Source organism: Amborella trichopoda, chromosome 12 (assembly GCF_054954075.1).
Source record: "Amborella trichopoda isolate Santa Cruz 75 chromosome 12, AtrichopodaSantaCruz75HAP2 v2.0, whole genome shotgun sequence".
Classification (NCBI taxonomy): Eukaryota; Viridiplantae; Streptophyta; class Magnoliopsida; order Amborellales; family Amborellaceae; genus Amborella; species Amborella trichopoda.
In genome coordinates, this window is record NC_142347.1 from 7688506 (window position 1) to 7713931 (window position 25426).

Below are 25426 nucleotides of genomic sequence, written 5' to 3' on the forward strand. Positions count from 1 at the left end.
ATCTCTCTCTCTCTCTCTCTCTCTCTCTCTCTCTCTCTCTCTCTCTCTCTCTCTCTCCACCCCCCTATATTACACAATCAAGAACGAACTTTTTATTCCTCCATTTTCTCTCTCTACCCTCACTCTTTTGTTGTCTTGTATGGCGTTTCCTCTCTCTACCCATCTCATATTTCATCTTGTTCTTTCTCATTTTTGTCACTTCTTCTCTCCCTATCCTCAGCACCTCTATTCTTATTATCTATTCTTATTAAAGGTTGTAACCCTCAAGGTGACTCTCGTATGCTAAGCACCCAGACTGTGGGATGCCACAAACATAGTTACCAGGAGCTGGAGTGGGAACGGCTTCGTGGTTGGAAAAGGAGAGTCGGATCAAAGGCTGACCGAAGCTCCAACTCTCCGGGAGCGCATTCTGGCGAGGGAACCAAGAATAGAACCAGATATCGAAAAAAAGACGATCTTGTTCCCAATGTATTAAGATCAAAATCCCATGTATAATGGGATCAGGAATCGATCGCGCTCCCATTTGGGTTGGACCGTGCTCCCCGCATTAGACCTAAACACCATGGAATCCAAACCAAAATTTATGATTTCTCCAAACATAGATAAACGAGTTTAAATTATCCCAGATTCATACAAAAAGTTGGTCTCATGAATTTAATAAAAAATTGAGCTATTCAATCCACCAATATTATTACTAAATAATCATAATATTGCATCATGATCAAAAAATTAAAGAAACACTTCCATATTATAAGATTATGTTTAAAAAAAAACCTTATAAATTTCAAGTTTATAACATTAGAAAAGATCTTTAGAGAAATGAGTTTTCCCTGAAAATTCGAAAATATATGCATAAAATTCATTTTAGTAATAAAAAATGAAAAACATATCAATTCATGCATCACAGGCATGGATAACCTATATGCATAAAAACCCCTAATTTTTTTCAATAAAATCTGTAGAACGGCGGATCTGTTCAAACTATGAATAAAAGCCCCCAAATACGATGGAACCCTAACATTCCAATAAAACAAAAATTCATAGAAAAAAATAAGACATGATAAATAAATATACTTGCTTCATTTTAGAATTGAAGGTATGAAGATCAAAAAGCATGCCTTAATTTAATCGAAATTGAACTGAAAATGATCAGGTTCTTACAATTTCGATTAACATCACGCTTTCCAGCTACAATCTTTCGAGCAAAGAACGAGCAATAATCTTCATTTAATCAAAGAAATAGACACAACAATCTTGTGAAGAACTTGACTTCCTTCAAAATGAACCCAACTTCAGGAAAAATAGTTATGAATCAAAGATGAAATCCACAAAATGGTGGATTTGCTTAAACTGTGAAAATAGGCCCCAAATTCGATGGAACCCTAACGGTCCCATACAACAAAAATTCATAGAACAAAAATAAGAAATGATAAATGGTGATATTTTTTTATTTGACAGTTGAAACTATGGAGATCAAAAAGTACACCTTAATTTGATCGAAATTGAAAGAAAAATGACCAGGTTCTTAAATTTTGATCGGCATCACGCTTTTCAGCTACAATCTATCGGGCAAATATTGAGCAATAATCTTTGTTTAATTGAAGAAACAAATAGAACAATCATGTGAAAGACTTGCTTTCCTTCAAAATGAACCAAATTTCAGGTAAAATAGTGGTAAATCGAAGATAAAATCCTCAAAAATGGTGGATCTGTTAAAACCAATGTTTGAAAACTCGTCGAGTCGAACCGGACTCGCTCGGTTCGACACGAAAATCGACACCCCCGTGCCGATTCCACCATATTACGCAAAATAGCTCGTGTCTAGAGAGAACCGGGCGATTCGTAGCGATAACTCAGCGGCGAGTCGCTACAGTGACACGGGCAATTTCAACGGTCAGAGGTAAAGTCCAATTTTTTTTTACAATTGAGGGGCATTTTTGATGCCACACATCAAGCACATGCAGTTCATGGGTCTCAATCCTACTAAGTAACTAACACATTTATTGATGGCCCGGCAGAAGCATTTATACCATGCAGATTTATATTAAAGCTTTGATGCGGGATAATTCGCACACATTGTGCGCGCAAAATCATTATAATGTTTAGATGGTAATTCAAAGTACACTATTATTACGTGGTGCAGTTGGTTATGACTCACAATTTCTTCTTGGACGTCTCAACTTCGAGCCCCTTGGGCACCATCCAACTTATTTTTGTTGTCTAAAAGGAAGAAAATAAAGTAAAAGGATAAAAATAAAAAATAAAAGGTTTTTCAAAAAAAAAAAGTCTAAAAAAAAGAAAATAAAGTAAAAGGAAAAAAATAAAAAATAAAAGGTTTTTCAAATAAAAAAAGGGTACTACAATATTTTTTTTTTCTTGTCAAAACAACAAAAGGCAATATAACAAGTATTAAAAGGTAATATAACAAGTATTTCTTGTCAAAAAATAAAATAAAAAATATAAAAAACTAAAAGGTACCTCGGTAACATCATTTTCTTATTTTTGTCGTCAAAAAAAACTTAAAAGTAACACAACAAGCAAAAAAAAATGTAGCACAACATCTTATTATTTTTTTGAATTTGTTATTATTTGTATAATAAAATAATTATAAAATATAAAAAAACAATTTCAATTTCAATATATAATTATAGTTAGTTAGGTTGTAATAATTTTGAATTATAGTTAGTTAGGTTGTAATAAGTTGTGTTTTTTTTAGCGGATTAGGGCTTTCGACCAATTTGAGATTTTAGTGGCCATTTTTTCATCGATTTAATTCACTCTTTATTGTAGTCCATGTATGATTATATACTTTATCCATGATAATTCTATGATTTTTCTTTTGTATGATGTAAATTTAGTGGTTAACAGAAGTTCATATAGGGAAATAACATCTCAATATTCGCATATTGATCAAAAAAATGAAAGTTAATAATGTCGTACCCCCATTTTTACTGGATTCCTACAAAACAACATTTATAATGAAATTTAATAAATTTTTTTGATTTTTTTTAAAGCTTAATCCAACTGATACGGCCGATTCTCGATCTGGATCGCCAATTCACCTATCTGATTGGGTTTTTGGAGTGCCAATCCGGGGCACCGATCTGTTTTTTAAACCACTGGTTAAAACAATGAAAAGAAAGGCCCCAAATTTGACAAAAAAATTTTGATAAATTTTTCATTTGTGAATTGTGCTCCCAGAATTCAAGATTTGAGGACCTTATGACTTAAGGAACGGGATCCACAAATCAAATGAACAAACACCGTGACAAGTGGGGATCAAGATCCCTGTGCTCATCGGATCGAGAGTTCAAGTCAAGGGAAGAGATCCCACAAAACAAAAAAAGCGTTCCAGGCGAGATCCCGGCTCCGGATCATGGGATCTGGATTCTGGAGCCAAGTGACCACCTATTGAGGCGTTCCCAGTAACTATGGCCACAACAAATTTTTTTATCTCTTAACATTTGTGCATATATATATATATATATATGGATAATCTAAACTTCACAACCCCTCAAATTACAAAGGTTAAAGATAGAGAGAGTTGTGAAGGGTGGATTTACTAATTTTATAGTCTATTTTTTAAAAAAAGTTACTTTTAGTCATATCTTCATCATTAAGTAAGGGCAATTTGTAAATATTACTACAAAACAAAGGGTACTTTTGTCATCTTCATAAAGGGTAAAGTTGAAATTTTTCCTAAAAGACAAAGACACTCTACAAATAAAATTCCAGGATATTGACTTCCAAAATGCCATTGTACTTTTGTAACAAATTTCAAATTTGCCCTTGCTCAATGGTTAAGTTACCTATTAAAAACAAAAAGTAATCATCTTTTCGATAAATACATCCATCACAACCCCTTCTAACTTTTAACCTTTGTATTTTGAGGGGTTGTTAACTCTAGACAAACCCATATATATATATATATATTGGGGAGGTGGGTGGTGGTGGGGGGGTGACCACATGGGCAACTCGGTTTAGGTGCTAGGTGCCACCTGGACACCCGCCCTAGGCTATGGCACCCCATGGGGGCCACCCAGGGATGCTCTGGCCCCTTAAGCAGGGGAGACAGCCACCTAGGAGCTAAGAGGGTGTTATAATGTTTTATGTATTTTATATATGTTTTATACATTATGTATTATATGTTGCATGTTGTAAGTTGTATGTTACACGTTCTATATTATATATGTAGTAGTGCACCTGATACATATTTATATGTATTCATCATCATCATTATCATCAAACTCTTATCCCAACTATTTAGGGTCAATTGCACGATCTTGTTCAGCCATTCCGCTCTATCAAGGGTCATATCCTCAATCAGACTATAAGCCACCATATCTTTTCAAAACTACTTAAATCCATGTCCTTTAGGGCCTTCCCCTTGCACTTTTAGAGCTTCCACTTGAACCAAATCAGCCCTCCTAAAATTATATGCATTATTAAGCTATAAAATTGTAAGTATTGACATATCAATTAGGATAATCGTGTCCATTTCCCTATCTTATTTCAAAGAAATACCGAGTCATATCCTCACTCTCCATATCCATGTCTATATATATACATGTATTTGGGCATCTTGGCTCTACAAAGCTTATAAAATCGACCCTAAGGGAATTTCTCTCTTATATGATTCATGTGCTTGACATGGGATAACCACACATGTTCATGTAAGATTGAATTTGATTCATGTGATACATGAATTTAATCTTTATATAAGAAGTTACAAGAAACAATACAGGAAGTTATAAGAAACAAAATAAAACACATACCAACATATAATTTGATATTCGAAGATGTTCATTAATAAAGGAATGAACAACAGCTTGAGAACGCAAACAAACTCATGAAGGCAAACTAGCTAGAGGATTGCAACGGAAACAAGATCAATACATACAAAACAAACCAGATAACTTACATTCAAGAAGACGGTGACATCAATGTTTATTATATCTCCACTCTGCACATCACCATTAACACAAAGTCAAATCCATCATAGTTCACACTCTAAAAGCACACCAAAAGCAATATAATCGGCATTAGCTACTATGAGTATATGGCGTCATACAAAACCTGTAACTGTCGAGAATCGGGAATTCCATGGCACATGCATTCATTAACCGATGTGCACACACTCTTTGGAAATCCACCATAGCCAAGAGGCGAAGGATACGCGCCGGCATCAATAATCATTTTGTGCACTGCTTTGTCAATCTCATTTGTTGTTATGGATGGCTGATACATAAGTAGTCAGATATCTGGCCAAATAATAATGGATAAATAACTAGGGTAACAAGTTAACAACCATTTTCAATAATGAAATGAGGACTAAAATGAAATTGGCTTTCAATACGAGGAAAAACAAAAACCATATTCCAATGACATAAATGACCTAAACCAGGTTATAAACTTAGATGTGCTTCAAAAGAAACAAACTCCTATTGAGACGCATTGGGTTTCTCCAAGATCAATAGAAGAGGTGGTTGCAAGTGGGAAATATTACCCATTCGCACAAAAAGATGGTACCTTGTGGAATCTCAGCCTTGTTGCAATTCTGTGGGCTTATGGTTAGAGCGGAACGAAAGGATATTTGAGGGGAGGTTTTCAAGACCCAGGTGTTATAGGAAATCAAGATATATGATCATTTCATGGGCCCTTTCTAGAGAGATGTATTCAGAGGTTTTCATATGATAGGCTTGATGAGAAAATGGTCAGGACAACCTCATTCATGCTTTATAGGTGGCACCTCCAATTGTAATGCCTTTGCTCAACTTTGATGGGAGGTTTTAGGAATCCTAGTCCTTTTGGGGGTAGGGGTGTCACTAGATGTCATTTGGGGTTTACTTGTATTTTCATACAGGCCCATCAGGGATTGGAGATGCCAATAGAGCAGAAGTTTGGACTTCGTCACAAAGTTATGCATTTTCCCTAATTATTCACAGGCCTCCTCCTAGTCGAAGGCGATTCCCTAAATGCCTTTCATGGGGCTCGAAGGATCGTGACCATCCTTGGAGGCTCGTGGACACTCTAGAGGAGATTTATTATGTCTGTCGACAGAATCTGGTCACTTTCCAGTATGCGCCACGAATGGCTAATGAAATAGGGGATTCACGACGTGCTGGAAATAGTACGGCCCTTGTGTCCAATTAGACCCCCCCCACCAGTTCGATGTTTTTGTTTCCTGTCTCTTCTACACCCAGAATTTATGTCTCGTAGCCTGCTTCATTGTCAGATGCCCTGGAATTAAATATCTAGGAGCTTGCAAATAAGCTTAAATCGCAAGCAGAGGAGACATATCACTTGCTTCCTGATGAGGGGTACGCCACCGAAATTCTATTCGCCACTGTTTTTGGGGCCATCAACTGGCAAACTCCACTTTCAAAGAAAATTTAATTTACAAATTTTTCAAAAGCCTAGAAAACAAGTTTGATTTGGTTGGTCCAATACTAAAAGAAACTATTTGTAAAGGATTTTTGCTTTTACCCTTTTACAAAGGTCATGTGAGTACAGTTTTGGTATCTAGAAGGTTCACTTAGCCCTGTTGACTCTTCCAAAAGTCATCTCAGATAACAAATGACTGCAGATATGGAAATGAGACTTTTACCCTTGGTATTTCACATAATTACAAATAAGCCCAAAAGTTCAATATAAGAAAAATAATATAAAGACATTGAACCAAATACAAGTCTACTCCAAAGCATATCTCAAACGGAAGTAAATTATTACTGCTTAAAAAACATTATAGAAGACGTGATCAAAGCAAATGATATTGAGAAGGCAAAGAATGCCATGATCTAATAAATTATATAAATTCAGTCCATTGGGTCTTACCCATCCAATAAAATGATCGCTTTTAATAGAAAAGGAGGAAGACACACCATAACAAAACCCCAACGGTCAGTCCAACTCCACCTCCATCACGACTCTTACTTCAATGGATGACAATGACCCAATGGATGACAATTTTTCAATAGTATATGCACTACAGCACACTTTTCCCTTTAAAAATGTGATATTTGATTCTTTCCTACCCTAACCAAAGTTCCTGCATATTCCAAGACCCGTGCAGCAAGCTCACAAGCAGCTTTCATGCGAGCAATGCCCTCAGCATCATGTATTTGTGGCTCCTTTGAAAGATCTGGTAATGAACTTGAGTTTACATAGGGTGGCTTGGGGATGTTTTCTGGCACAGGAAGACGGGCAGAAACCTTTCCACGCCTTAGAGGTGGCCTTCTCCTCACTTTCCCAGAACTTTGCAGTTCACGTTCCCTGTAAGTGATTTGAAAAATGTTACAAAGGAGCTAGAAAATGAAAAGGTTATGCCATCATTGGAAATGGATATAGCATTTGCTTAACTATTATTATTGCTAAATAAAAAATAAAACTTGTCTAAAAAATAAATAATAGGACAAAAAAATTTATATATGATGATTGAAAACTAAATTACACAGAACAACTATCTCCTTTACATCTTTGCTCTGGAATCAAAAGTTATCACAGCAGGATATTACCAAAAACCTTGCCTTGTCAAGTCTAACTTTTGATATATAGGAGACCATATGCCATACCAATGTTGTTAAATTCACTTTAGGGTCTACTTAAATTTGGCCAGGGAAGTGAAGCACTCCAGCACATCAACAAATTCTGGGAAGACTCAACGTGTCCTTTTTCTAATTTAAATTTTTTCAAACATATTTATAAATAAAAAGGTAAAATAAAAAAATTGGTAAAAAATATGGAATTACGAAAGTGTGAATCCTTAGTATTTAAAAAACTCACTAAAGCTCCACCCACTTTTCCCTTTTGGTGTGAATTACTAATTTGAGAGTGAAATCAATATCTTCAAGATAAATTATAAATGGGTAAAACTAGAGCAATTACGTAAAGATCAACACCATGTAAAAATTGATTTTGTAAGGATTAAGATGAATCTATTTATAACAAAAGAAGAACAAGTTAAACTCCTAAAGTAAAGTAAAAATCTCGGACTGCCCAAATCTCTCATGAAAACTCAAAGAGTATTCTAAAATTTTAGACACTAAATTCCTAAAATATTTGGTACCTTGAATAACAATAAATGAATACTGCTATGGAAAGAAAAAACCACCAAAAAAATTGCTAGATATTGGATTTGCTTCAGATTTAAATGGCTTCATTTCAGCTCATGAAGTTGAAGAATTTGGCCGAAGAGCAGCAAAACAAACAACATTGTGCCATATCATACATACACAGCGCATCCATCATCCGATCTCAATGGTGGACGAAAGAGAAACCGTTGTTCCAGTTATAGACATTCAGCAAAGAAGAGAGGTTAATCATCTATGATTTGTGATGAGAAAGTAATGCATATGTCATGCTCTCCCTTCATGTATCATAGCATCATAGAACATGAAAAAGAAGCAAGTTTTCTAGGTAGATAGGAACTCCAAGTACTTCGTTGTCATCCAATGGCTTATCAAAAATAATATCACCATCAAAGATAGAATCACCTAGTTCAACATCATCATCAGAGCCTTATCCCAACTATTTGGGATCGGCTACACAAATCATGTTCCGCCATTCTGCTATATCAAGAGCTATGGCCTGAGTAAGACCATCAGTTCCCACATATTGTCTCACTAATTCCATCCATATCCTTTTGGCCTTCCCGTGCCCTTCTTGAGCCTTCTACTTGGACCAAATCGTACTTCATAATCGACGCTATATTGGATTTATACTGCACATGTCCATCCCACCTAAGTCCACTTTCCCTCATCTTGTCGCCTGTTGGAGCCACCCCTAAGTTCCCTCGAATGTACTCATTTCAAATTCCATCGTTTCTTGTCTTGCCACTCATCCATCTCAACATTCTCATATCAGCTACAATCATTCTATGGGTATATTGTTTCATAACTGCCTATGATTCCATCCCATTAGGGAAAACTGGTCTCACAGTTGTTCTATAGAATTTCCCCTTCAGCTTCATGGTGTACAGCAATCACATAAAACTCCGGTTGCACATCTCCACTCAGCTCTAATTCTATGTATGATATCTTCCTCAAGCTCTTCATTTTCCTAGATTATTGACCTAAGATATCAAAAATACTCTCTTTTAGGTACTTCTTGGCCATCAATCTTAGCTAGGTCCTCGTTTCTATTATTATTATTAAACTTGCATTCCATATATTTTATCTTCGTACAGCTAATTTTAAAACCTTTATATTCTACAGCATCCCTCCAAAGTTCCAACTTTGCATTGGCACCGCTTCTAGTCTCATTGATTAAAAGTATGTCATCCGCAAACAACATACACTATGATACCTTATCTTGTAGATGCCTACTTAACTCGTCCATAACTAAAATAAAGACATATGGAAAAGATAGGATCACCTGATTCTTCATCAAAAATAGGATTACTATCAAAGATATCTCATGATTCAAAGAATATTGAATCCAATTGAAGATTGGATCCTTGTTGTTCTCCTTCAAGATAGTGCTCTCGCTGATGCCATCGCGCATTAAACCCATCTTCGTAACTTGACACGTTATTCATCCATTACCACTCAGATCGGACTTTGATTTGTGCAAATCTCCATAAAGACCTTCAAAATTTGGATCTATCCCACATAGGTTCCTCTTCATTTAAGGCACATTTTTGCTGGTCTCACTTGCGCAACAGCTGTGTAGCCCTCTCCGTTAAGTTGTTGATTTCAATCAGATCAGGTCGGCAACTTATGGCTAAGACCTCCACGGCCTACCATCTCAATCTCTAACTGTCTTTGGACCTAACTCTAATACCACTTGATGGGAAAGGAAAGGTGGGAAATTAAATCCAAGTTTTTTCCCGAACCTCAAATAAGTTATCAAAATAATGAAGAAAAAGCTTGTTTGTAAATCAACTCAAGAGAAGAACTTTCTTCTTTTATAAAATAAAACTCATTCTCATAACATAAGCATTCCATAATTTGAAGTCCCACCTTTTATAAACCTATAAATTAAATTTAGTTCAAAGTAAACAATTTAAGACTCTAAAATACCCCTAAACAATACTACAATTTAAAAAATACCCCCTGAACATTAAACCGTGAACACCCTAGACTAGTAATTGTGAACAGCTCTATAAAGAGCACTCATGAATAGTAAAATAATAGAAACTAAGTATAGGAGATTAACCCCAGAATATAATTTCTAAAAAATTAACCCAATCAAAAGAAATAAAACATACACCCACATCCATGAAATTAAAAAATTAAATTAAATTAAATTTTTCAATCACCCAGCTCTTGATCTCCATCAATCACAGAGGAAACAAACACTTTATAATCATCCCCTAAACCTCTGAAGACATGACGGACCTTGTCCCTTTCACTTAGAGGATCCTGCATCACAGCAAGCTGATCACAAAGGGCTCCTATCTTGTTATAGAATTCCAAGGCTGACATATCATTTCTTTTACAAGCCTGAAGCTCGCTTCAAAAATGCATAATTAGTGTTCTATTTCTTAGAAAAATAAGAGTCATGAAGGGCCTCCCATACTCCCGCAGCAGTTCGTAAATTAATTACTTGAGGAATAAGCTCCTCTAGTAGGGTGGAAAATATTCCAAGAAACTCAGCTGAAGGCTTTGATGAATCATCAATGTGCCCTAATAATCGTTGGCCTCTTAAATGAGCTAGAACTAAACCTCTCCAAGTAAAAATAATTTGAGGCATTCAGTTTAATAGGTATGTAATTATGTATTGACGATTAGGAAGACCAATAGAAGTAGAAGAAGATGACAAGGCCATTGTTAAGAATAAGAAAGAGCACAAGAGCAAGAGATTTCAAGAAAGAAGAAAAAGGGAAAGAAACAAACAGTTAAGTTTTGAAGAGCAAGAGGGAGAAAAGCAGTCAGGGTTTTGGACTAGATTTCAAGAACCGAAAAGGAGAAAGAAATTAGGATTTTTTTTTAAGAGAAAGAAATAGGTGATGAAGAGCAATATCACAGATTTCAAACAAGATCTAACGTTTTATATTGAATGAAGAGGGAATTATGGGTTAGGTGGCTGACATATGAGGATTAAAAGAAAGAACAATAGCATGAACGGTAGTGTGAAATACGAGCATGAACAGTAATGTGAATAGTAGATGCCCCTGACATGGAGGAAATATGAGTGAGAAAGATTAGGGTTTAGGAAAGAAGAATGAGAATGATGAAAACGGGTAAAAATGAAGAAAGAAGATTAGGGCCTAGAAGAAAAAAAGATAATAAATCTTTAAGAAGAAGGAAATATGGGCTACCTTGATTAGAGTTGATCACGCTGAGGGCACATACAAACCTCACTCTGATACCATGAAAAACATAGAGAAGAAGAAAGAAAAGAGGAACACACTTGAAAGCACATACCAGGCACAGCCCTAATTTTTGTTTTACAATATACGTAATATTTCATCATGAGTAAGGACAGATTAGCACTTATACATTACAGCAAATGACTTTCCAATACAAACCACTTAAAACACAGGCAAATTACAGAACTGCCCTTCATTGCATTCTAACGTCCATAAGCAAGTAGCACTGTCTTTGCTCAAGGAGATTGGAAAACTTGGAGCCAAACTAATTGACTCACCAATAGACCTTGGAAGCAAACTCAATCTTGCCTCCATCAAGAGTTGGAGGATAGTGGTCTTTATCAAAGATTGGTTGGTAAGCTAATCTATTTGACAATAACCCAACCAAACATTATACAAGCTACAAGTTTGGTGGTCCAATTCATGCATGAACCACGATCTACACACATGGATGCACTCATTAGTATCTTGGGATACAATAAGTCTTCTCCTGAAATGGGGATTTTGTTCTCACGAAATAAAATGCTGACTACACTGGTAGTTTGACCTTTCATGACCAACTACTGGACAATGCACCGTGGTTGAAGAAAATTTGTTAACTCGGGAAAAATAAAATAGGTTTTTCTCTCAAATTAGTCGCCTTGTTTTTATGGTGTGGAATTCACTTTTTGAATAGGATGTGGTTCTATCAATGTTGTTAAGTTCGCTTCGCTTCGGGCGAAGTACCCGAAGTCTTCGGGTTTTCTCACACCAACGAAGCGAACTGAAGAAGAGGCACATTTTTTGTTTGTTGTGTGGTGCTGTTAAAAGTAAAGTCTCCACAATATAATGCCATGTATAAAAAAAGGTTAACAAAAAATAGCACCTACCTACTTTTACACGTAGAGAGAAGTGCTGCACGGCCCTGCCACCTTACCTACTTTAATAGAGCTAAAACGTCAAAAGTAAAACACAAATTGATTTTTTCTTTTTAATTTAAAAGATCTATGCAAGTACTTTTCATTACCATGCTTCTAGGTCCTAAGGGCATTAAAAATTGAAATCCAAAATTGTTGATAATATTAAAAAAATATTTTACTACTTTATTTATTATTGAGTGTAGTAATAAATTTATATATTATTAATTTTAAATTATTTTTATTAATTATAAAATATAAAAAAAACCCGAAGTCTTCCCTCAAATCAATCGAAGCACCAAATTGCTTCATTTTTTAAATCAAACCGAAGTAGTCTCCAAAGCGAATATGACAACATTGGTTTCTATACGGTTGCAACCTTAAATAATTCAATTAAGGAGCACCTCCAAATTTTATCATAACATGTGATTTTGGTATAAAAAATTCTTAAGATCATCTCAAAATCTATTTTCATATCTAATTATAAAAGTTTACTCCAAAAATGGTTAAATCCAAGTAGATCTATAAACATATGAAAATCTTGAAAATGGACAGTCTAGATAATGTGTTGCAAGATGCACTATTTTTTGAGACTCACAATCTTTTCTTTTTTTCACATTCATACATCTCGATATCGAGATGATCAATTAGAGGGTTTTTCAACATTTAAACACCCTTTTCAATGGATTTTTGAGGTGCATCAGTAATTCTACATTTTAATGTTGCAACCCTATATAAGCTTTTTTCCTTTAGAATAAGAATATTAATGGAATTAGCATCATTGTAAAACAGGAATAGTATTGGATTAAAATATCATTTTTCTAGAAGTCAAATTTAAGGGGGCTTTGGAAAATCGTATGGGAGAACATGGGGTCATTCTTGTGGGTCTGTTATGGTCATGTGATGGGCAAAAAGAGGCCACATGGACCCCACTGGCCATGTGAGGCACATGGCTCACAATCCTTGTTCTAATTGAATGAGGGGTGTGTGGACAATTTGCCCATAGGTGGTGCGTGCCCCTTAGATTGCACTTCTAGGTGAATTTCAATCCCAAGATTTTCCAATGTGAAAAGAAGTGAAAATTCAAAGTTAGCATTGTCTCCTCAAAAGAATTCTTGAAAGATAGTGTTTGGAAAGTTACTTTCAAGGTAGTTACAGATCAGCATATTTCTGATTGTCTATGTATAAATAAAAGTACAAGAAAGAAGAAGTTCACACGAAATACCCTCACTGAAAAACAAATTGTAGTAATATGAAAAACAAAAACTGACAAAAGATACCTTACATAAAATCTTCTTAGTAAAGAACAGCCCCTTATCACTATGAATATGGAGACACCAAGTACCAATACTAAACATTGAACACTAGAAGAGCCCAAAAAACTTAAGAGCTTATACTGTAACTTTTTATTCTCAAAACTCATTAATTCTACAGATCAAGTTGAGTCAACCAACAAGTGTGCATTGATAACCTTACAGTTAGCATGTTTGTATGAGCTCACTATAATGTACCTTCTAATTCGCATTGCCTCCTCTAATCCTGATAGCTTCCTAGAAAACACTAGAAAACATCTATGTGAACACTGATTTCCTGCAAATGCAAATATCAGTCACAAACATTGCAGATGAGAACATATGTATTAAAAAGAAAAAATCATAACCTAGGATGAGGAGTGTGTAATAAAAAATAATAATAATAAATGAATAAGAAAATGCAGCATAAAATCCAAAGACTAAGTACAATCAGTGAATGTGGCACACAGTCTAAAAGATAAAATTGTTTTCCTACCCATATATTTTTGTGCTCCTAGCCATGCACTCAAGGTTGGATTTCACACATTAGCTCCAGGCACGCACACATAAAGAAATTAAATAAGAAGTTAAGAACCAGGCACCAAGTTTACAACCAGGTGTTGGGCATGAGCCGTCGTCGTCCTCCTTCCCCTCCTCCTCTTAGTTGGGACCAGATCTACAATCTCTACCCCAAAACCTACCCTCCGCTTCCTAGATTCCAGTCCTCTTCTCCCGACGGCCCCACTCTCCTCCTGGGGGACCTAAGCAGCCATGTGTAGTGACTAAGCAACCTCCCAAGGCCACTTTCTCCTAGGTGATGATCTCTGGAAAATCTACCTCTGCTCCCCTCGGCCCTCCTAATCTATCCAGGAGGAGTTCCATTTCTTTTTCTCCCTCCCCCTTCCTTCCTTGCATTATCTCAACCCCTCCTGATGTAGCTATCTAGCTCAAGCAAAAACTCGCCTCTTGCTTGGTGGCCAGTTTCCAACCCAGATACGACGATGTAAGAGGCATTGAACGATGAGCAAAACGCATATGGGGGGAACCTTATCTCACTTGCAGACGCATCTCTGGTGGTGATTTCCTCTTCTCCTTCCTGTCCCCTGAGTACGCGTTGCGTGCCCTCCACGAACCTTCTTTCCCCACCTTCAAAGGGCCTTCCGGGCTGCTTCGAGCGTGGTCCCCTTCTCAAGGGTCCTTCAGAATGCAGCGAGTCTGGCTTATCCTTGACCACGTCCCTCTCCATGTGTGGTCCCCCTCGACTTTCAAGTAAGTGGCGAAAGTTTGCGACGACCTGATTTCTATCCACTAGAAATCGGTTGAGTCTCTCCCTCTTGGCTCCATCCGCCTGCTTCTGGAGGTGCTGGAGACCAGTCTAAGCCCTTCAAGCCTATGGTTTGAAGTTGACAATCTCTTCTTTTAGGTTTCCCTTTCGTGGTCGGGAGCTTTGCCTCCCACCTCTCTCTTCTTCAATCAGGCGGTTCCTTCCCCGCCTACTGATTCTAATCCTTGGACAACTGTGTGGTGCAAAAACCGCCGCTCCAGAAGGCGCCTCCGGCAGGCCACCGCTCCTCTTCCGAACCATACGGTGCGACTCCAGGGCAAGGCACCCAAACCTCCAAACCCCGCCATCTGGCAGCCACGCCATCAGCCTCTAGAACGGCTAGGGTACAGAACTGAACTCACCAAACCAGCCCAGGAGGGTACAAGTGTTCCCCTCTTGATGAATACTAGGATGGAAGTCCAAGAGGTCCTCCTTCCCTCGCTAGGACCAAAGTCTGCGCATGCAAGGATCAATGTCCTGACGAGCGCTAGGACCGAAGTCGGCGCTTCTTTATTCGATCGAGCCTAAGCGCCCTTGTGTCGACCCGGTAAAGAACCCCTTCTCGAATATGTGCCTGGTCCGCATGCCGTGTTGCCGGGTAAACCCCTCGGACCCGACCCATCCTCTTTGATTGACCATGTGGATCCCAAACCTGCCTCATTTAAGGACTCGGCGTGCTTTATGTCAGTGCACTTGATTTCAATGACCCCAGCATTTACTCCTTCCGAACATTTCTTCTCTTCGGTTGCCATGTCCCCCGCTGCACGGTCCTGTCCAGACCACCTGTCGCCCTTGCCTTTATTGCCTCCGCCTTCTGGGCACTCCTCTAGTGCCGACCCATCACCTCCTTTGATCTGTCTTCTGTCGCAGATCTCACCTACCACCTTTCCACCGTCCTTCGAAATGCCTCCTTCTCTCTCCTCCCCCTACTGCTGTCACTTCACCTACTACCCTACCTCGAGATCCTGACCTACCTCTCTTTCCCCCTCCTTCTAATGTTGACCCTTCGCCTTCGGTGGAAGCCCCTTTTTTTCCCCCTCCTATGCCTTTGCTTTTCTGCCACCTACCCTCTGAGTCCCCCCTCTCTGTTGGCCTCGGCAACCCCCTCCTCTCCCACCCTTTTGAGTCTCCTCTCCGAGCCTCCCCATTCTTCTCCTCTTACACCATCAATGGACCATCCTCCTCTTCCCTACGACTTCATGGCTGTGCACTCCACATACCCTTCCCCCAAGATTCATACTACATCTCCTCCCTTCTTGCCCCGCACTTTTCCTCTTCACCCCATCTGGTCTGCATTTGCAGGATACACACCTTCCACTTCAACTACACCTTCCACTACCTGTCCCACCACTTTTTTACTTGCTCCCCCTCTTTCACTCACCATGCTTCTCTCTACCCTTCTAACCCCTTTCCTCTCCTGTACCCTGCCTTTCTTGACCATTTCTCGCCCCCTCTTCTCCCCTCTTGGGACCAAGGCACGCCAAACTCACCTCCCCTCGCCTCCGCCGAGCCACTCATACTTGCCTCGCCAGGCTTCCCCTCCACTACCTCGCCTTCCGCCCCCTCACCCCTCCCCTCTCCTTCTTTTGATCCTCCCTCTGTTCCCCCTTCCTTTTCCTCTGAACCTATTCCAACCCTACCACCTGACCTCTACCCTACCTGTTCTCCACCTCTTTTCCTCCTGAGCAGACCTCAGGTTCGCCTGAGGAGCCTGGCACGACCATCTCTCCCGCCTCGACGAGGGACAATACGAGAGGGTCGACGGGGATGGGAACAATCGAGACTTGGAGAGAATGAAGGAATTATTTCAGATTATGGGCTTTCAGCATGAAGGCCCTGAAAGACCTGCCCACCGATTCTTTCTCGCAAATGCTCAGAGTCGACTGAAGGTGAGTTTTAAAGGACAAAGGGATCTTCTTAATCTCTTTTCCACAATCTCATACGAAGGCCTCTCTTCAGAAGGTCTCCCTGCCACTATCTCCTCCCTCCCTCTAAGGCGATCTGCTAGATTAGCCTCAATCTCAACTCGTTCTCCAAAACCATGAAGTTTCTCACTTGGAACATTAGAGGCTTGGGACACTCCTCCAAAAGGGAGGTCGTTAAGGACTTGTACTTGAAACATCGTCCCACTATTCTTGCTCTCAATGAAACTAAGCTACCCGAGCCCTCTCTCCACCTCATTCACCAGATCTGAGGTAGGAGGCCATGCCAGTGGGTTGTCCTACCTGCGGAAGGGGCTTCAGGGGGTATATGGGTGATCTGGGACCCCAGTGACCACCTCCTATCCTCCCATCTAGGGGAATTTTCTATTACTGTTTTCTTATCTCGTATCTCTGACGGCTTACAGTGGAAATTCTCGACCATTTAAGGCCCCTACTCTGCTTCCCTTCGTTCTAGCCTCTGGAAAGAACTGGACTTCGTGGCTTCCCTACCCCACCCAATCTGATGCTTGGGTGGAGATTTCAATATTACTCCTTGATCTCATGAGAGAAACTCCAGCTCTAACATCTCTCACAGTATGACGGATTTCTCGGATTTCATCTTTAGAAATGATCTCCTAGACATCCCACAACAAGGAAACCGCTTTACCTAGTCCAATCACTCCCCCCAACCTACTCTCTCTAAACTCAATAGGTTTCTCCTAGCTCTAAATTGGGAGGAACTCTTTCTGGGATCCCATGCCGTGGCCCTGCCTAAACCCACTTCTGACCACTGCCCCATTCTTCATAGCACCCAAGCTATTAGTAGAGGTCTGAAACCTCTTAGATTCAAAATGGCTTGGCTTGAAGAAAAATCTCTACCTAACTTGATTCCCATCTGGTGGAACTCTTTTTCTGCCCAAGTTTCGAGAAGAGCAGGCTAAAAACCCCAAACTAAGACTCAACTCCTCAAAGCCTCCCTTAAGACCTGGAGTCAGTCCATCCCTGGGAATTACTCACAAGTGAAGTCCTCTCTTCTAAATTTCATCCAAGACCTGGACTGTCTTGAGGAGTCCAGAACTCTGACAGCCACTAAATCTAATCTGAGAACCCAAACCAAACTTGAATATTTCTCTACCCTCAAAAGAGAAGAGCTTTACTAGTTCCAGAGATCTAGAGCCAATTGGCTCAAATCAGGGGACTATAACACTCGCTTCTTCCACCGAATAGCAAATTGTCATAGAAGAGACAATACCATTTCAACTATCAAGTTGAATAATAGCTATTATGTGCAGCCTAGAGAAATCAAATTGACTATTTAAATTTTTTCCAGGCCCTTTATGCTGCTCCGAGGAGTGTCAAACCTATAATGGCCGACCTTGACTTCCATACCTTGTAGAAAGACCAGGCTCTATGGCTGGAGCGTCCTTTCCTTGAAGAGGAAATCCTGAAAGCCTTAGATGACCTAGCCAAAGATAAAGCTGCTGGCCTAGATGGGTTCCCCATTGCCCCCTTCAAAATCTTTTGGGAAACCTTTCGCCCAAACTTCATGAGTTTCTTCACGGAATATTTCCACCAGGGGATAGTCCATAAAGCCATTAACGCTACTGTTATTGCCTTGGTCCCCAAGGTTGAAGGGCAGATGAGCTAAAGGACTTTCGCCCAATCAATTTGCTCAACTGCTCCTATAAAATCCTGGCCAAGGTGCTGGCCTCAAGATTACAACAGGTCCTTCCCTCTATTATCTCGTCTTCATAGTCGACCTTCATTAAATATAGGCAAGTCCTAGACGGAACGCTAGTTGACCACGAGTGTATCCACTCAAGGCATTTGGCTAAAAAGCCTGGTCTCATCTTTAAGATCAACTGGGAGAAAGCGTATGACCATGTTGATTAGTCCATACTGGATGAGACAATGGCAAGAATGGGATTCTATGATCGTTAGAGAAAGTGGATAAGAGGTTGTTACTCTCATCCGCATTTCTCGATACACATAAATGGAACCCCAAAAGGATTCTTCCCTTCCTCGAGGGGATTACGCCAAGGGGATCCTCTCTCCCCTTTCCTTTTCGTAATCTCAGCAGAAGTCTTTAGCCGATCCTTATCCCGAGTATACCTGGTAGGTCTCCTCACAGGTTTTAAAACTTCTCACCTAGGCCCTATAGTGTGGCACCTGCAATACGCAGACGACAATTTGGCATTTCTAGATGCATCTCCTCAAGAAATTGATAACTTGAGGCTCTACCTGAAATGTTTCCAAGTGGCCACAGGCTTCAAGGTCAATATGGAAAAATAAAAAATGATGGGTGTAGTTGTCACCAATGCCCAAATCAGAGAGCTTATCCCAAATTGGGATTGCAAAGTCGAGGACCTTCCCACAACCTGTCTGGGTCTACCTCTGGGGCTAGGAATACTGTAAAAGAGATATTGATCCCAAATGATAGACAAGGTTGATAGGCGTTTGGCTGGATGGAAAGGGGGATACCTTTCTCAAGCGAGTAAAATTACTCCGACCAAAGCAACCTTGGTCAATGCCCCTGTGTACCTTATGTCTCTTTTCCAAATGCCAACTTTAATGGCAAATCGGCTTGGCCAACTTATAAGGAACTTTCTATGTTCAGGACAGGCAGAGAAAACAAAATATCATTTAATCTCTTGGGTTAAGGTCTGCTTACATAAATATCAGGGGGGGCTGGAGATCAGGCTCCTAAGAAAACACAACTTGGCCCTTTTAGGGAAATGGTGGTGGCGCCTGGCCACTCAGACGGATTCCCTCTGGGCTCAGGTACTACACAGTAAATACAAGATTCTTGACCGCACTTGGGTGCCAGAGAGGAGACCTTGGAGCAATGCATCAGGAGTATGGAAGTCGTTCACCTCCTCCCTCGCAATGTTCAAAAAAGTCATCAAGCTTCATCCAAGAGATGGAAAGAGAGTGCGCTTCTGGTCAGATCTCTTGCTTGGACACGCGCCACTAAGGGACCTCTTTCCATCGCTTTACGCCATCGCAGCCCATAGAGATTCTACTATAGAGGAGGAAATGGTGCCGGAGGGAGGTCGAAGAGTGTGGAACCCCTCATTTAGAAGAAACTTCTCCGAGGAGGGAGCAAACCACTTTCTCTCCTTGTCGCCAGCTTTGCACCTTTCTTTCATCCCTACACAAGGGAGGGACCAGCTGATATCGTCTCTTGCCCCTACAGGGGTCTTCTCAGTGGCCTCTTTTTACAAGAAACTCATCCAACCTCCGACCTTCCCCCTAAACCCTCCTTCGGCTCTTTCTAAGGTTTGGCATACTATAGCACCCCCTAAAGTGCACCTCCAAGAGAAAAGGGATTCCCATCCCCAACATATGCATCATGTGTTTGTGTGAGGAGGAATCCAATCCCCACCTATTCATCCATTGTAATCTTGCCCACGACCTCTAGAGTCTACTGCTACAACTATTCGGTGTCCAATGGGTAACACCAATGACGGTCAAGGACCTAATAGCTTTGGATTATGCATTTCAATGGCCGAAGGCTAGAAGAACCCTATGGAAGGCTGCAGTGGCAGCAACCATTTGGGTGATCTTGACAAAAAGAAATGCCTGAATTTCCAAGGACAGGTTAGCCAAGTTCCAACAATCTTTCATAAGGTTACATCCTTAGTAACCTTCTGGGCTTCTAACCAACAACTCTTCATGGGTATCTCTGTGAATTCTTTCCTAAGTCAATGGGATAATATAATATTCCACCGACCACTGAAGGAGTAAAGATCAAGCAACTGGAAGCCACCCCCTGACGGAGCCACTAAACTTAACTTCGATGGGTGTTCTTTGGGGAACCCCGGCCATGCGGGAGCTGGTGGTGTCTTTAGAGATCACCAACACAATATCCTTTTTACCAACTCCGAATATCTTGGATTTCAAGATTCCCAGTATGCCAAATCAATGGCCCTTGTGAGGGGCCCAAAATGTTTCGATCAATCTTGGGGGCAAAACCTAATAGTGGAGGGTGATGTGTATAACATCATAACATGGGCAACCGGCAGATCTACACCTTCATGGTATCTTGCTTCGATTTTTTATGAGATTACATACATCTACAGGCATATGGCCATCTTATGGATGCATACCTCGAGGACGTCAAACGAGTTCGTCGATCTCCTAGCGAAGGACGGGGCTAAGGCCCATGAAGAAGATCAAACCTGGTCCATCTCCTTTTTTGCTCTGGACCACAGAGGATACACTTAGAAGAATATCTCATTGTATACGGGCAACCTTATAAGCCCATTTTTTGTAAACTCATTGTAAACCTATTGTATGGGGGCAACCTTATAAACCCATTTTTTGCAAAGGGTCTGTTGACCTATTTTTTACCGAGAGTCCCGTCTAGAGGGTACTCTTGGATTAACCCAAAATTGTACTCCACTCTTATAGTAATACAAAAGTTAACGTTTATCAAAAAAAACCAGGCACCAAGTTTATTTAACCAATTTGATCAAAACTTTAGGTATTAAGGGTAGCACTGTTGCCAGAGAGCCACACTTGGCATTTGGGTATATACATGGTGAACTACATCGAGATGAAACATTGAAGAAACAAGATCTTTATATTATAGGATTCGATTTTGTGGGCAGGAACTGTTGTAGTAAGATATATCATAACAATCCAGCTCATAAATAGCAACAAAAGGTAGTCATTTTGGAATATAAACTGTCACTTAAAATGCCTTCTTATCAAGCATGAACCATGCTAATATAAGACAACCACCGCTCACACTAATAAACTAGCCTTAGACTATGAATAGCTTTCAAACGTATGTATTTGATTACTGCAGATTTGCATCTGATCTCACCAATTGTGACATAGACAAGGTCACCCAGGACAGTCTCTGAGATCTCCATCCACAATATAACTTTACTTGTTTTTTCCTCTTAAGTACACACCCATTCTTCCATTCTTCACATGCCCCATTCATTTTCGTTGCAGAGCACCAGTCAAGTTGCTTGCCAAGGAGAACCATTTGTCAATTAACCTCTCAAAGATAGCAAATAGGACCTTACCATCACATCCTAGGTGCTAGTTTTCAGGCTCACATGATGTTTATCACCAAGCAATATACTCATGCTTCTAGTTCAAATGAAGAGAACATCATGTGTAGGAAGGATTTCCCTATAATATGAAACCATTGCTCTATTCGACAGGATTTTTGTATTTTATTTTTTTGGTTTAAGACCATGCATTAATGATCCTAAAACAGAGTGGCAAGAAGGCCTATTTTTATTAAGTTCCCAACTTCCCATGCAGCTCTTGGCTCTGTGACCCATGCTTTTCCAAATTCTTCTACAAAGAGAATCAACATCAAAAAAAAAGAAAGAGGTGGAATTTCTGCACCAAGCCATCAGGAAAGATATGACCTAATATTCTGCAGAACCGTTCACCATAAATGGGATCATTCATCAAGAACTCGTTCTTGCACCTCAGCTAAAGGGAAGAGGTTGAATTGCCACATCCTAGAAACAAAATACATCCCTTGTTGATCACTAGTGAACTTTCTTATATGTGAAATGTTTGAATCTCTAATCAAAACGCATGTGTTGTATGCAGTTCACATCATTATTTCATTAGGAAAAGCAAATGAATGTGGAAGGCATGAACAGAGCTTGTTTCCTATGTTAGTTCTAATGAACAGTGATTCAGGAGAAAAATCCACAGATATCCAAATCTATTTATACTTGAGATTTGCATTTTTATTTGCAGAAACTATAATTAAAGATTGTAAATGCAATAACTTGTAACTGAATGATTAAGTGCTAAAACGTTCCCAAAAAATTTGATTAATAACCCAGAATGAAACTCCATACTATCGATTTGATTTCCTTTTGTCATTTGCCCCACTAAACAAAAATCGACCCCAGAAAGTGGGCAAAATTTCAGTTGACTGTTTCACCTACATTTAACACCAGAATGCACAGATTTTATACAACTCAGAACACCATTCTGGATACAACATCAAAACCACTTCTACTTCACAAACAAGCCACCATTAAAACGAACTCTCCCATGAATCAATTCAAAACTCCAGGTAAAAGAATTGCAAAATAACTTGTCCAGATGCAAGAAAAGGCTCATAGAATGATTATATCAGCGAAATGATAAATTCTCGAACACATCATTTCGTACTGATGGTGTAAATTTAACCAATTTCAGTAGTGTTCGAACCCCACCCAATAAGAGTGAGAATGATCAACTTTCTAAGACACGTCCTGAGTCATAGGAAAATACCCAATTCTCAAACCTTGACACAGAATGTAAAAGACAAGGAAACGAACCTGGAGGAGGAGAGAATCTCAAATGGGTGGCCCCAGAAAGGGGCTTAGAAGAGGAGGAGGCAGAGGAGATGGGTTCACCCAAGAAAGAGGAACAGGTAAGTGTAGTAGAAGAGGCCATTGGAGCAAGGCCCGAGCTTCTGTCCTTGCAAACTCTCGAGTTCACGAAGCCCGTTTAAAGGTTGGCCGTTGTCGTGCTCAAACTGAGGATTAGAACCCAGAGATAAACAAATATCTGTGGGAGCACACATGGCAACTCCAATTAAAACAAGATTTTTTTAAAAATAAATGTCTGATTTTTTTTAAATTGTCAAGAATTTCGAGTTTTTCAAGAGATCTTTAAAAATTCTTGTTCTTTTAATGGAACCAATATACATAACAATCCTAAAATTTCAAAAGAAAAAAAAAAAAAAGAGAAAATATGCTGATAAATAGGTGATGTTTTGTTTGAGTATGATGGTCTTTGGGGACCATCACTATTTTCAAAAACTTTTACTTCGTTTAACTTTTGCTGGCCCGTTTTGCTTGCCTGCTTTTGCCTCCTGCTGTTTGCAGCTTTTGCCTCCTGCTGTTTGCAGCTGGCAACGTCCTTTAGCGGACGTGGTTTTCGTACGATAAAAGTCTGCTTTTAACGCGACACCTCAGGTATGAGGTAGAGCATAAGAAAATAATATAATAATACGTTATAAGAATTTAAATAGGGGAAAATAATATAAAAATACGTTATAAGAATTTAAATAGGGGATGTGAGCACTCCCACCCTAAAACAAAATTTTGAGATCTCTCTCTCTGGTCGAAACACAGTGAACTTCTCTCTCGAACCGAAATTTTTATCGGAAGCTCCCTCTCAAATAATTGTGGGTAAGTGATATCGTCTTCCTGAAAAATAGTCTATTTTTAATAAATAGTGATATTTCCGTCTAGGATCTTTATTTTATAAGTTTTGTGTGTAAGTGACATCGTCTTTCTGAAAAATAGTCTATTTTTAATAAATAGTGATATTTCCGTCTAGGATCTTTATTTTATCAGTTTAATGTGTAAGTGACCTCATTGTCTCGAAAAATAATCCATTCTTTTTAAAAATGAAATGAAATAATTATTTCTGCTTATTATCATGAATTTTAGGCGCGATAAATTTTATGCGCACGTGACCTCATTATCATGAAAAATAATCTTTTTAATCAAAATTGTGATATTTTATCTATGTTAGAAATTTTGAATGCTGTAAATTAGAAAAATAAATTTATTTATTTTTCTTGTTTATTGTTAGAAATAAATGTGATATTTCTGCTTTTAGTAAAATTGTGATATTTCTTTCTACTGTTTTGAATATTTAGACATTGTAAAATTTGTGTGCAAATAACTGCCGTATTATTTAAAAATTGACATTTTTGCAATTGATTATAGTATTGTTGTGAAATGTTTATTTGCAAATTAACATCCCATAAATTGTGATAATTCTGTATTCTTGAATTTTTATAAGAGTTTTTCTATACATATTAAATTGGCAATTATGCTAGAATGCCTTTACAAACTGCTACCTTTCTAAATTTGAGCCCAAGATATATGATTGGTTATTTTTGAAATGTTATATAGAGTGATTGTTATTAATGGTTTAAGTGAAATTCATATTAATGATTTTAGTGATATGTTGAGTACATGATATTGCCGCTTTCGAATGTTTAAAGAGATTTAAAAATAATTTAAGTATGCAAGTGGACTCATCCGGTTCGCCGGTGAGGTATAAGTGGACCTATCTGGGACGCCGATAGGGATTAAGTGGACTCATCCGGTACGCCGGTCAGGTATAAGTGGACCTGCAGGGATTAAGTGGACCTATCTGGGACGCCGATAGGGATTAAGTGGACCCATCAGGACGCTGATGGAGTATATAGGTGACCTACTTGGGACGCCAGTAGGGTATTTTGTGAAATCCTTTGAATTATGTACTGTCGTTAAAAGTGTTATAAGCATTTCAATTACTCGGATTATACTTAATTATGCATTTATTGAAAGTGAAACTGTTGATGCATTTTTGTTAATAGATCTCATTTTGGAAAATATTGATATCTTTCAATCATGATTATTTTTAGGATTATGATGATCACTTACTGAGTAGCCAAACTCATCAAACTATGGTAAACATTTTTTCAGGATAACTACGGATTCATTTTGAGTGCTAGTTAAGATCAACCTTGGAAGATATTGTTGTTGTACTAGCTTTCTTTATTTACTATGTAAGACCTCGCCACTGTAAATTGTCCTATCAATAGATGTATATATGTTTTGTCCGTCACATATCAGAAATAATAGTATTGTAAATTCTTGGGGTGTGACAATTATGGTATCAGAGCAATAGGTTTAAGATCCTTCGGA

The 25426-nt window shown here is 38.9% G+C and overlaps 1 protein-coding gene across 21 annotated transcripts in view; it reads right to left on the bottom strand.

Annotated features, from left to right (window-relative positions):
• The window catches only part of MAP1C (methionine aminopeptidase 1B), a 70169-nt gene extending 46954 nt beyond the window's left edge, over positions 1–23215 (bottom strand). For 9 of the 21 annotated variants that reach the window (XR_016045564.1, XR_016045565.1, XR_016045568.1 and 6 more), the window contains exons 1-5: positions 23054–23215; positions 13719–13797; positions 7035–7272; positions 5077–5238; positions 4922–4963 (exon numbers count right to left, since the gene is read on the bottom strand). Coding sequence is in view for 1 of the 21 variants with exons in the window: in XM_088853360.1 (XP_088709486.1) it covers positions 4922–4963; positions 5077–5238; positions 7035–7272; positions 13719–13797; positions 23054–23171 (639 nt within the window). In the remaining 20 variants the exon portion in view is untranslated. Of the gene's footprint in view, positions 1–321; positions 554–4921; positions 4964–5076; positions 5262–6834; positions 7273–13718; positions 13798–23053 lie in introns of all 21 variants that reach the window. The other 12 variants (XR_016045580.1, XR_016045572.1, XR_016045578.1 and 9 more) reach the window with 12 other exon arrangements.
• Between the last annotated feature and the right edge of the window lie 2211 nt (positions 23216–25426).